This window comes from Leopardus geoffroyi, chromosome B4, assembly GCF_018350155.1.
Source record: "Leopardus geoffroyi isolate Oge1 chromosome B4, O.geoffroyi_Oge1_pat1.0, whole genome shotgun sequence".
Lineage (NCBI taxonomy): Eukaryota > Metazoa > Chordata > Mammalia > Carnivora > Felidae > Leopardus > Leopardus geoffroyi.
The window spans coordinates 34,811,382-34,825,408 of NC_059341.1; the positions used below are offsets into that span (position 1 = coordinate 34,811,382).

General features: G+C 42.7%; 1 protein-coding gene across 8 annotated transcripts in view; it reads left to right on the forward strand.

The window, feature by feature from the left end:
• ADA2 (adenosine deaminase 2) overlaps positions 1-9,776 on the forward strand; it is a 35,770-nt gene extending 25,994 nt beyond the window's left edge. For 3 of the 8 annotated variants that reach the window (XR_006708769.1, XR_006708764.1, XR_006708768.1), the window contains 3 exons: positions 25-120; positions 2,482-2,599; positions 2,705-3,235. Coding sequence is in view for 2 of the 8 variants with exons in the window: in XM_045463679.1 (XP_045319635.1) it covers positions 25-124 (100 nt within the window). In the remaining 6 variants the exon portion in view is untranslated. Of the gene's footprint in view, positions 1-24; positions 650-878; positions 1,713-2,481; positions 2,600-2,704; positions 3,236-3,738; positions 4,285-8,839 lie in introns of those variants that run through there. The other 5 variants (XR_006708765.1, XR_006708766.1, XR_006708767.1 and 2 more) reach the window with 5 other exon arrangements.
• The last annotated feature ends 4,251 nt before the right edge of the window (positions 9,777-14,027 follow it).

Below are 14,027 nucleotides of genomic sequence, written 5' to 3' on the forward strand. Positions count from 1 at the left end.
GACCTAAGTGCCTTTTCTCCGCAGATTCAGCACCTTGATGGATATTGATAAAAAAGCTGCCATGAAAACCTGGGAGGAGAGATGGAATAAGTTTGTAGCTGACCTGGCCGGGAGGCCAAAGTGAGAAGACAGTCACTTATTACCCTATTCCTCTGCTTCCCTCTGTAAGCTGTTTTCACCTTCTGTCAATCATTCTTGAACCCACACTAGTATAGTTTCTACCTCCATTCCTTTATCAAAATTGACATCATGAAGGTCATCAATGGCCTCGACACTGATTATCCTCTCAGGAACACTTAAACATTTACCAGACTCATCGTTTTGAAATATTCTTTTCTCTCAACCCCAGTGACATCAATGCTCTTGGTTTCCTCCTTTCTCTCTGGCCATTGCTTCTAGGGTCCCTTTGCCAGTTGCTCTTCTCTATCAGATTTCTGTGTTGGATTTCCTCAGGACTTAGTTTTGCCTCTCTTCTATTCATGTCTCTGCTTCTTCTCCTCTTCATTTTCTCTTACTCTATAGTGTTTTCCTGGTAGTCTCATTCACTCCTTTGCTTTTAAATGCTATTTATTTGCCGATGATCCCCAAATTTATTTATTTACTTGGATCCTTCACAAGAATCTCAGAAACCTACTATGTGCAATTCTCAGTCTCTCCCTTTTTTTTTTTTTTTTTCAACGTTTATTTTTGGGACAGAGAGAGACAGAGCATGAATGGGGGAGGGGCAGAGAGAGAGGGAGACACAGAATCGGAAGCAGGCTCCAGGCTCTGAGCCATCAGCCCAGAGCCTGACGCGGGGCTCGAACTCACGGACCGCGAGATCGTGACCTGGCTGAAGTCGGACGCTTAACCGACTGCGCCACCCAGGCGCCCCTCAGTCTCTCCCTTTTAACCTTTTCCTGGTCTTTCCCATCTTGGCAAATGTCACCTCCATCCATTCTATCCAGGTGTTGAGAGCAGAAATTTTCAGTGAAATTGTTGATACTGCTCTCTCCCCTGTTCCCTGCATAAAAATGTATCTTGAATCCTCCATGCCTCTCTACCTGTGTTGCTATTGGCTGAGTTCAAACCACTATCACTTCTTGTCTGAGTTATAATGGTCTCTTAATTGAGCTCTCTTTCTTCTCTTTGACTTCATTTCATTTTTCACAGAGCAATGGCTTTTTAAAAATTAAATTAAATCAGGTTACACTGCTTACAACTCAGTGCTCTTAGAAAAATCCAAATGTTTCAACAGGGCATGTGGCATCCTGTTTAACCTGGATTCCTACCCCAGTAGAATCATCTTACCCCAGTCTCCCCCAGTGTACCAGACGTTGGCCTCACTGGTCCTTTGTTCCTCAAATATCCCAAACCCTATGCTGCATCAGAGTCTTTTCTCATTCTTTCTGACTGGGATATTCTTTCTTTCCACTTTTGTCTGATTCCTGTTCACCCTTAAGATTTCACATTTCATGTCATTGTCTCAGAAATGTTTCCTAGACCCCTAACCTATTAATATCTCTCATGGCACCTTGCTTTTTTCCTTCATGACTCTTAGCATAATTTGTAATTATATATTTATTTCTGTGTTGATAGTCTCCCTCCCACCAGACTGTAAGCTCCATGTGAGCAGGAGCTAATGATTGTTTCATATACATTGTGAACACAGAGCCTAGCTCCATGCCCCAAACCTAGTTAGTATTCAATAAAAGATGTGTTGAATGAATGGATATAACTGTATGCATTGAGCCAGTTGCTGAAGCAGGAGGGAACAGAGCAGAGTCTCCCCAAAGAAAAGACCTCATGTGATCAAATTCTGGCTCATAGCGTAGTCTTCAGGAGAAGGAAGGCATGAAGCCATCCCTGTCTTCACTTGACTAAAGGATGTGAAGAAGGATCAAAAAATTCCTTAAAAGTCACAGATGGATTCAAATATCTTCTCATCCATCAGCCATCACCTGATCTGAGTTCATAGGCAGCAGCCAACCATCCCTCCATTAGTAGTTTATCACTCTTTGGTTCATGACACTGGGAAAAGTCTTGTTGATTAGGGGTCCTCAACCACAGACTGGTACCCAGACGGAACAAGATGACCTTTAAGATCCTGTCTAATTCTGACAGTCTTTGATTTATTGCCTTAACCAATCCCAGTAGATAGCACATAGGTCCCAGCTCAACTGACTCACATTTAATAAATGGTGAAAATGGAACTTAGCTGAATGGGCTTTTGTAGCAAGTTGCCATGACTACAGGGGTCTCCCAGGAGCATAAGGTCTCTGGCCTAGACTTGGTGGGATCACTGATTTGGCAAATTAAACCAGCTACAAGTCTTGTCTTCATGCTTGGTTCAATAGGCTGAGTCCTAGCAAAGAACTAGAAACATCAACAGAACCAGACCCTGAGTTATGAAAATGTGGGAAATAGGTTGTAGCCCCCTTGGAACTGAGTAATATTTCTTCTAGGGGTAATTAAATCTGATTTCACGTATTCCTCCTGTAGGACTTCCCAGAAGGTACCCTGACATATGTTTTTTGGAAAAACTTGCATATTAATTGAATTTTTGTAAACGAAATCATGCTGTACTTGGGGCTTACTATTTATTTAAAGGAAATCTGAAGTAAAGTCTTCTGTTAATGAAACGTATTTTTGTAATTTGAATTCATGTAGTCTATATTTATTTATTTCTTAGAGTGAGGTTAAATCCTTTTTTCTTCTTTGCCAGGTGAATTGTCTGGGGTGGAAAAACCTAATGTCCAGGGCACCAACAGTCCCTGACTTGCCAGGCTTATTGTACAAGTCCCCATCATCTGGCTTATGATGAATGCCTTGGTCCAGCCCCCTCCTCCTGGGTCCTGGAGCTTTTCGTCAGTTGGCACAGCTCCCAGGAAGGGCAGGGAGACTTCTGGAAATTCAAACTGAGAGAATGTTGTTGGAGATGTGAATCATCTTTTTTCCCAACAGGTGAGAATTTGGGATCCAGACTCAGAGAAAACCCTGGAGCATTTTTCTTATTATCTTGAAATAATGTGAAACCTTCAGAAAAATTGTAAGAATAGTACAAAGAACTCTAACATACTCTGTCTAGGTTTCCCAATTATTGACATTTTATAACATTTGCTGTATCATTCTCTCTATGTATCTGTATCTCTTTCAATGTCTGCATGATAGATCCTATTTTTTCTAACCAATTGAGACTTAAGATGCAGACAGTATGGCCCATTACTTATAAACACTCCAGTCTACATTTGCTGAAGACAGTGTCATTCTCCTATGTAACCACAGTTTAACCATCCAAAGCAGGATATTAACATTGATAAGATACTACCATCTCTCCCTGGCCCTTCCAGGCATGTTTCTTCTTTCTGCCCAGAACCTGACCCAGGATCACATGTTACATTTAGTTATCTCTTGTCTCTTTCAGTCTGGAACAGTTCTTCAGTATTTCCTTGTCTTTTGTGATGTTGACATTTAAAAAAAAAGTTTTTATTTCTTTATTTTGAAAGAGAAAAGAGAGAGAGAGAGAGCTTGTACATGCGTGCAGGAGCAGAGGAGGGGCAGAGAGAGTGAGAATTCCAAGCAGGCTCCTTGCTGTCAACAGAGAGCCCACCTCAGAGCTTAATCCCACAAACCATGAGATCATGACTGGAGCTGAAATTAAGAGCCAGATGCTCAACTGACTGAGCCACACACTCAGGCGCCTTGTGACCTTGATTTGAAGAGTACAGACTGGTTACTTTGTAGTGTCTCTCATTTCAGGCCTATGTAATGTTTCCTTGTGAAGAGATTCCAGTTACACATTCTTAGGAGGAATACCTCAGAAGTATCTTTGTCCTTCTCAGTGCATCATATCAGGGGACACATGGATTGTGTCCCCTGGAGGTGGTCTGCACCAGCAAGCAACAGCCAATTGTTAAAATTTCAGCCTGTTGTGAAACCAATGGTGGTCTGAAATTGGTCATCATGGGAGTTTTTGTAATATGTATAAATATATTTTAAGTAAGTTCCAGGCCCAACGTGGAGCTCAAACTCATAATACTGAGGTTAAGAGTCAGCCAGGCAGCTGGGTCATTGGAGGAATTTTTACATTACAGAAATCAGCAAATACAAATCAGTGCGCATACAGCCCCCCCAGCCAGTAGTTAAACATTTATCTGTATACCGAGGCATGGCATACAATGTCAATCTGTCCCATTATGATGATGTTCACTTTAATCACTTTGTTAAGGAAATGTCTGCCAGGATTTGACACTGTAAAACTTTCTACTTTGTGATTAATAAATATTTAATGGGGAAACACTTTAACTCTATGTAAACATCTTATTCCTCATCAAATCTTTAACCCATTAGTTTTTGCAGTCACTGAAGATTATCATCTGAATCTTCTACTACTCCAATCATCACTGTTCCACTTAATTATTGCTGTGTAACAAATTATCTCGAAACTTAATGGCTTAAGAAATAATATAAATTTGTTAGCTCCTACAGGTTTTGTGGGTCAGGGATTTGGAAAGGGACCAGCTAGGCAGTTCTAGTTTCAGGGTCTCTCATGAGGTTGCAGTCAAAATGGTAGTGGAGCTGGAGCAGCTGGGGGCTGGCCAGACATCTTGTTTCTATACAATCTCAGGGTTCAGCCATGGAGTGTCCACATCAGCCAGTGTGGGTGGCTCATGTGTGTGAGGAGGCCAAAGGCTTCAAGAGTAAGTGTTCATGTAGTAAAAGAGAAATGCTATTGTCTTTTCTTTTTTCTCTTTTTAAAAATTTTTTTAATGTTTATTCATTTTTTGAGAGAGAGAGAGAGAGAGAGAGAGAGAGAGACAGAGCACGAGTGGAGGAGGGGTAGAGGGAGAGGGAGACAGAATCTGAAGCAGGCTCCAGGCTCTGAGCTGTCAGCATACAGCCTGATTCAGGGCTTGAACCCACGAGTTGCGAGATCATGACCTGAACCAAAGTCAGACACTTATCCGACTAAGCCACCCAGGCACCCCTGTTATTGTCTTTTCTTTCTTTCTTTAAAAAAAAAAAAAAATTTTTTTAAGGTTTATTCATTTCTCAGAGACAGAGTGTGAGCGGGGGAGGGGCAGAGAGAGAGAGGGAGACACATAATCTGAAACAGGCTTCAGTCTCTGAGCTGTCAGCACAGAGCCCAATGCGAGGCTTGAACTCATGGACAGTGAGATCTTGACCTGAGCCAAAGTCGGACGCTTAACCAACTGAGCCACCCAGGCACCCCTCTATTGTCTTTTCTAATATGACCTTGGAAGTTACATGGTATCACTTCTGCCATCCTTGATTGGTGATATCTCTCCAGTCTAAGCCTTCCCAGTTTCAAGAGGAGGGGACAGAGACCCCACTCTTTGACAAAAGACTATCAAAGTCACAATGTAAAAAGAACATGTAGGATTAGAGATACTGTTAGAAAATATTTTAGAAAATATAATCACCAAATATTGATTTCTTCCATATTTATTAGTTGCCATTCTACTATAAGGAAGAAATTCCTCTATCTATCTATCTATTTATCTCTATCTATCTATCTATCTATTACTAGGGTTCATGGATCCTTATTCTATTCAGTGGACCATAATCTAACACTATCATCATTTCTTTTAAGATGCTTACACTGTTCCAGGGTTGACCTTGGGAAGGAACTCTGTTAAGCTGGCTTCTGTGACTCTAATAAATTCTTAAGATTTTTTTTTTTTAGAATTTCCTTACTTTTTGACACAATTAAGTATTTTAGGTTCATTTTGCACTTTCCTTGTCTCGTGCTGGATATGAGCTCTTCTCCAAAGAACTATGATTCCTTTTAGTAGAGAATACTTAGAAGCCTTGATTTGAGCATTAGATGTGCTCATTGTTACTGGTGCATGTGTGTATGCATAAATATGATTCATATATATGCATACGTAACTATAATTTATATTATGACAAAGAAAATCACACTCCCAAGATGGTGTCACTTAGGCCAAGTCACCATATTGGGGCTTAATACCTAACTTCACTGCAGTTTCAACTTGTGCCAGAAATAGAAGTCTTAACTGGTCAGTCAGGAATTTTCTGATCAGCACCAATGAGATAATCTGCCACATGGGCCCTCTCCATCCCTCAAAGATGAGGTAATCTACCTAATAACAGCCCCTGCCCTTCACCCTAAGGGAAGGTGACCTTGCCTGGAACAGTCTTCACTTTTGTTAACTTCTTGCCCCACTGTCTTTCTTATAAAAATCTTCCATTTTGTACAGCTCCTCAGAGGTCCCCTCTACTGCTAGATGGGAGGCTGCCTGATCCTGTGAATTGCTTAATAAAGCCAATTAGATCTTCACATTTACTCAGTTGAATTTTTTCTCATTAACTGTATATATTAAAACTCACATGCATAGAGGCACCTGGGTGGATCAGTAGGTAGCATCTGACTCTTGATTTCAGATTAGGTCATGATTCCAGGGTCATGGGATTGGGCCCCCCATCAGGTTCCATGCTCAGCACAGAGCCTGTTTAAGATTCTCTCTCTCTCTTTCTCTCTCTCCCTCTGCCCCTCTCCCCCACTCATGCTCTCTTCCTCTCAAATAAAACACACACACACACACACATATTTATATGTATACATTTATATCTATTTCCAAATTTATCTGTGTGCATTTAAACACCCTGAATTTGCAGGGTGCCTCGGTGGCTCAGTTGGTGGAAGCATGTGACTCAATCTTGGGGTTGTGCATTCCAGCCCTACGTTGGGTCTAGAGTTTACTTTAAAAAAAAACACAAACCATGAACGTGTACCTATACCTCCAATTCCATTCAATACCATGAGTTTATTCTGGCCTCAGCCCTTCCCATGGCTAACTCTGTTCCCCAACAGTGAGAAATCTGGTTCCCCCATCCTCAATGTGTCTTTATAGTTACTGATTCCCTGTCTGTGTTGTCTATCTTTACCCCCCCACTGCCACCTCATCTGCAGCTGGCTCTGCTGATACCTCTGGTCCCAGATGCCTCAAGGAAAGGGAGGGGAAGCTATACACAATAGGGAAGGGAAGGAAAGAGAAAAAGATTTGGAAGGAGACAAACACAGGGACATTTTAGAGCGTGAAGAGATCAGTAAGTGATCATTAAATGAACAGATTCACTGTGGTGTTACTGAAGCTCTCCTTTCAGGGGCTTGCACTTCATGGATCTTTTCTAAGAGAAATTGTGTATTAGTGATTTAAAATTCTTTGTCTTGGGGGGCGTCTGGGTGGCTCAGTCAGTTAAGCATTTGATTTTGGCTCAGGTCATGATTTCATGGTTGGTGAGTTCGAGCCCCACATCAGACTCTGCTGACAGCTGGGACCTGGAGCCTGCTTCAGATTCTGTCTCTCTCTCTCTCTCTCTCTGTCTCTGCCCCTCCCCCACTTATGCTCTGTCTCTCTCAAAAATAAATAAGTAAACATCTTAAAAATAATAATAAGATTCTTTTTCTTTAAGAAGGTCCTTCAAATATGTATAAGCCCCAGGGTCCCACAAAATCTGGATCTGGGGTCTTTCTCTAGGTCAGCTCTTCATTTGGAATAAGGAAAACAAGGGAAGGTATGTTGAGTTGAAAAGACTTGCAAAACTGAGAAAAACATTATAGGCTCTCAGCCTGGAAGGGATCCTGAAAATTATCTAAACCATCACCCCTTGTGGAAGAGCTGCCCCAAATAATCAGGAATAATCAGGCCTGCTTAATTTTTAAAGCTCACCAGAATAGGATTCTGTAACCTGCCCCAGTCACCCAGTCTAGAATCCCAGAATGCCCCTTTTCCCAAGGTCAGGAGTTTGAGTGACTGATGTGATCCTTGCCTCTCACAAGAATTGATCACTAGAGGATTGGATATATATAACTGCATCTATAGACCAGCATTAAGTTAGCATGCTAGATTATAAATATTATTTCACATACATAATATATGTTACTTTGCATAGCTGTTATTCAAAAAATAACTTAACCTTCTTGGTCTTTTCATCTCTGTCCAGGAAGGGTGTAAATAGAGGTGTGGGAGCTGCTGGCTGTCTGGGAGCAAGGTGGGGACTGGGAGAAATTTTGAACTGGCTTTGCCAGAGAAATATCCATAACACTCAATGCTTACAGGTATTACTGTCTCCAGGGCAGAGCTGCTGAGTCTCATTTTGTCCCAGCTTGTAGCCAAGAACCTTTTCCTCCTCTACCTTCAGGGTGTCCTGGATCTAATCTTCCAAAGGGAACTTGCCTGGGAACTGTCCTGAAACCACATGTTAGGGGGATGAGATCTGTCTTGGTCCAGCCAGACCTTCCTGGGGCTAAGCCCCTTCTGGGGTGGGAAAGGGTAGGAAGACTGGAATTTTTAGATTCATAGAATATCAGAGCTGGGAGAGGCCTAAAGATCATCTTATCTAACTCTTTGTGTTACAGAGGCCTCAGTTAAGGCTCAGGGAGGGTAAACAGCTCCCTCAAGGTCACAGGGTAGGTGACAGCAGGTTTCCAGAGTCTTAGGTCTGGGCTCATACAACATAGGGCTGTTCTCTTCTTGTCTGAAGCACCTCTCAGTAACAGGTTTCCATAAACTCCTGGTGAGCCTAGGTCAGTTCTCTGGTTCAGACGGTGGAGTTTGGGCAGCCTCAGCCCCTTAACCCACCCTCAGACAACCCCTCCACCCGTACCCTTGCTTAATGAGGACAGAACCATTAGACCTACTGGGAGCAGCGATTTTCCTCCTGGGACAGGCTTACCCCTCCTGTGACCCTTGGCTCTCCTTTGGCGGAGTTCCAGTCCCGGAAACTGGCTTAGTTTCCTGTCCCCCACCAGGAGAAATGGATTGATTCTTGGAGCTCAGGGCCTCAGCCTAAGAGCCTTCTCTTTGTCTAGGGTCTCCAGGCAGCGCGCAGGTCCAGAGAATCTCCACCAGCCCCCACCTCCACCGCTCCCCAGCTTGCAGACAGCTGTGGCCCTCGGAGACCCTCGTGACTGCCATTTAGTGGGAAATGGCCCGAGACAGAAGCATGTGGAAAGCAAATGGCGATTAGTGTGAGACTGAGGATAGCAGGAAAGACCTTTCCCGGCGGGAGCCTCGTCCCGTCACCTGTGGCTGGCGGCAGGGGGACTGCGGCATGCTGCTGACCCCTGGTGGCCACTTGCGGTACCACAAATGCCTCCAAGATCTACGAGCACCGTTTGGTTCCCTTATCCTCTGCTGTCGCCTCCTGTCACTGCTGGGAGTAACACTTCATATAATAAGTTACAGTAATAATACTTTCTGATTGTAAAACATGCTTATGGTAGCAAATTTGTAAACTTTAAAAAGTATAGATAAAACAAAAATCACCCATACTTCCACTACTGTTACTATTTTGGTCCATTTCCTACCCACAGTAAATAGTCCTCAGGATCTCATTCCAGCATCATCTCCCCGCCCTACCCCCCTCCCTGCTTCTGCCTTATTACCTGCCACTACCTCAGTCTTATGCTTTGCTTTTGCTGCCTCAGCTCCCCTCCCAGGTAGAAAGGCCTGTTCTTGACTTTGGGACGTCCTACTCTGTTGCTCTGTACAAATTTAGAGTACATAGTACAAGATGAGGGAATAGTGCCATAATAATTTTTAAATTTTATTATATTTAAAATAAAAAATTTTGAATACGTATGCAATATCATTTCAAAATTTTTAAAAATGTGAAAAGGATAGATTGGAAACTCTTAAGCCTGTCCCAACTTCACCCCATCCTCCTTCCCACCACACCCATTTTTCCCACCATACGTATTAGTTTCTCATGCTTCTTTATGCAAAATAAACAAATGCAAATATGAATATTCTGTTTCCTCTTTTCTGATACAAAAGGCAGCATATTATGCACACTGTTCTCGGCTTTGCTCTTTGTATTTAACAATATGCCCTGGGGATTTTTCCATTTTGGGTCAGGGAATACTTCCTTTTTCTAACTCAGTGTTTCATTGTGGGAACATGCCATAGTTCAATTAACAAAGCCCCTACAAGTTGCATCTGGATTGCTTTCAAATATCTCTTATTATAAACACTGCTGCAATAGAATAAGTACCTACTTTGTTCAGTGAATGAAGAAAAGGCCAAGTAACAAGAGCCTTGTGAGCACTTCCCTGGGTTCATAGACTTGTGTCTGCCCCCCCCCCCCCCCCCCCCACTGCCATTCTTTCATGACAGCAGCTCAGGTGAGGCCTAGAGAAGGTGCTAAATCATCATCCCTGCACTGGTTGGTGGGAAGCAGGGTCTTGGTTTATAGGTCATAGGCCTGGGCCAGGCAGGTTAGAAGTAGAAATGGGACAAAGAAAAATATGCAAATGAGATTTTTAAGGAAAAATGAGGCATCAGTTTTCTTTTCTTTTTTTTAAGTTTATTTATTTATTTTGAGAGAGACAGAGAGAATGCAAACAAGTGAGAGGCAGAGAGAGAAACCTAAGCAGGTTCTGTGCTGTCAGCACAGAGCCCGACATGGGGCTAGAACCCTGAAACCATGAGATCATGACCTGAGCTGAAATCAAGAGTCAGATGCTCAACCGACTGAGCCACCAGGCACCCTTCAGTTTTCTTTTCTATCAGACACAGTTTTCTGTAGTACATAAGGGGCTCTTGCATCACTGTCTGCTCTGGAAACGGGTGGAAGACCAAGGGATCAATGCCTTAGTTGGTGAGCTCTGGTAAAGGCTTATTTATTTATTTATTTAGAGAGAAAGCACAGGTGGGGGAGGGGCAAAGAGAAAGGAGATAATGAGAATCCCAGGCAGGTGCTACACCTGACTCGGGTGCAAGATCATTATGTGAGCCGAAGTTGGATGCTTAACCGACTGAGCCATCCAGGTACCTGGAAAAGGCCTTTTCCCGAACCTCCTCCTTCACTTGCTTCAACCATGTCCTGATGCTTGGAGCTCATTTAAGTTCCCAGACGTCTTTCAGAAAAGCCCTGCTCTTCTTTAGCCCTGAATAACTCATCTAAGGCCAAGTGCAACAAAGGAGAATAGGGGTGCCTGGGTAGCTCAGTCGGTTGAGCGTCTGACTTCGGCTCAAGTCATGATCTCGCAGTTTGTGGGTTCGAGCCCCACATTGGGCTCTGTGCTGACAGCTCAGAGCCTGGAGCCTGTTTCAGATTCTGTGTCTCCCTCTGTCTGCCCCTTCCCCACTCATGCTCTGTCTCTCTCTGTGTCTCAAAAATGAATAAACGTTTAAAAAAAAAAAAAGCAGAATAGAGTGATGGAGAACAGAACTTCTTCCCAAAGAGGGAAGTGGACTGGGCTGTGCACTCTGCTCTGGATTGATTCCTATCTAGGTGACTGCGCAGACCTGCCTGGACATAGGAGTCATTTGAAAAGACCAATACAGGAGAGAGAACAGAGTGCTGGCCCTGGAGGTCTGAGCTCTAGCTCATGTGAGTGTGTGTGTGCATTGACCCTTGTCAAACCTGCTCACAGCCTCTAAAGTCAAAGAGCTCATTTTTGTCACTACAGGTGCTGGGCTGAGTGTTTTCTTTCTTTTTTTTTTTTTTTTTAATTATTGCCAAGTCAGCTAACATACAGTGTAGTCTTCGTTTCAGGAATATATTCTCATGATTCATCACTTACATACAACACCCAGTGGTTATCCCAACAAGTGCCCTCCTCTATCCCATCACCCATTTCCCCCACCCCCATCAACCCTCAGTTTGTTCTCTGTATTTAAGAGTCTCTTATGGCTTGCCTCCCTCTCTATACCTTATTTTCCCTTCCCTCTCCCCATTGTCTTTCTGTTAAGTTTCTCAAATTCCACATATGAGTGAAATCTTATGATATCTGTCTTTCTCTGACTGACGTATTTTGCTTAGGATAATACCCTTCAGTTCCATCCAGGTTGCTGCAAATGGCGAGATTTCATTCTTTTTCATCACTGACTAGTATTCCATTGTGTATATATACCATGTCTTCTTTATCCATTCATCATTCGATGGACATTTGGGCTATTTCCATTCTTTTGGCTATTGTTGATAGCACTGCTATAAACACTGGGGTACATGTGCCCCTATGAATCAGCACTCCTGTATTATTTGGATAAATTCCTAGTAGTGCTATTGCTGAGTTGTAGGGTAGCTTTATTTTTAGCTTTTTGAGGAATCTCCACACTGTTTTCCAGAGCAGTTGGACCAGTTTGCATTTCCACCAACAGTGCAAGAGGGTTCCCATTTCTCCACATCCTTGCCAGCATCTGTTGTTTCCTGAGTTGTTAATTTTAGCCACTCTGACCAGTGTGAGGTGGTATCTCATTGTGGTTTTGATTTGTATTTCCCTGATGATGAGTGATGTTGAGCATCTTTTCATGTGTCTGTTGGCCATCTGGATGTCTTCTTTGGATAAGTGTCTATTCATGTCTTCTGCCCATTTCTTCACTTGATTGTTTGTTTTTTGGGGTGTTGAGTTTAGTAAGTTCTTTATAGATTTTTGATACTAACCCTTTATGTTATATGCCATTTGCAAATATTTTCTCCCATTCTGGAGCTGTGTGTTTCTTAGAGACCTTTCTGGCTTTGACATTCTGTTCTCCTATGCTCTTAAGGAAGAGTTAACACTGTAGGAAGAAACCATGACCATAGAAACCTATAGACCATATAGGAAGGCCAATAGGAATATTGCATGGGGGAAAGAGATATCATCCTTTTGGGAAAAAAAAATCAAACCCTGAGTTAATCTTGGAAGGAAACCTGGTGAGGACAAGTTGGGTAACCATACAGCCTGGTGATCTGAGATGAGGACCAACTCCTTCTCTTATGCTCTGCTTCAGGAGTAATATGGCAAAGACTGATGTTGTCTCATGGTATATGTTACCCCTGTATCCTTAGAAATAGAGACTTATGATTTTCAGTTGGACACATGGCTGCCTGAAATGAAGATTACCATTCCCAGCCTCCTTTGCAGCTGTATGTGGCCATATGACTAAGTTCTGGTCAATGGTCTGTGAGTAGAAGTGTGTATATAACTTGTGGGAGGAGTCCTTAAAGGGACCAACTGTCTTCTATCTCTTCTACCTTCTCGCTAGCTAAAATGTTGATGTGATGATTAGAGCCCAGGCAGCCATATTAAGCCATGAGATTAAAGCTAGATGTTGAGGTGTATGCTGAAAAACCAATGGAAGAAGTCTGGATTCTAACACCTGTGTATCACTCTGCCAGCCTTGGATTGACTACTTCCAGCCTTTATTTACATGAGAGACAAAGAAATGTTTCTTATGTTGAAGCTATTGCCACTTCGGATTTTATGTTTCTCATAGCTAAACTCAATCCTAATTATACCAAATATAGTACCTGGAAGTTGAGTGCAGCATGTAAAATAACCTAAAATATGGGGCTTTTGTTCTGTGGAAGCAGAGAAACAGTAGAGGCGTTATAAATCACTGGCTAGTAGAAAGCTAGTAGCATGACTCAATATAGATCTATTCAACCTGTTGTCTGTTTTCCCTGGAAGACAGATCATGCACCAGTCAAGGCTATACATAACATTATACAGAGAGGAAAGAAAAATTCACAATATTAGTATTTGCTGGCTTCTTCTTGCCACTTTCAGGAAGGTCAACTCTAGACAAGGGTGGACACTTGGTAAGCAGAGACAGATGGTAATGAGAATACAGCTTTGCTCAGGAAGGTGCTTTCTTCAGGAGACCAGTATCTAAGTTGGTGATGTCAGGTCGAACAGGCCAGCTGCTTCCATATCTCAAACTGCTTCCAGCCTCAGCAGGATAAGACGAGTGCCTCCTCATTCAAAAGTAGAGAGACTGCAGCAGACATGGACAGAGAGGACTGAGATTTTCAGTCCTCTGCCCAAGCCCTTTCTGCTCAAGGCTTACATTTCCTCCAGCCTCATGGAGGCTGCCATTAACTTGACATAGAAGGGACTGTCAAAGCTAAAAATCCAACCAGTGGAAGACCAGAGTCTTCAGGCTTAAAAAGTATAACTAGGCATGATCTTAGCCATGGTGTTACTCTCAGTGGAATGAACTGGATGTTTACTAACTTTTTGAGTTAATTGTATTTCCCCAAAACTATAAGCCACATATATTTGGAAATAA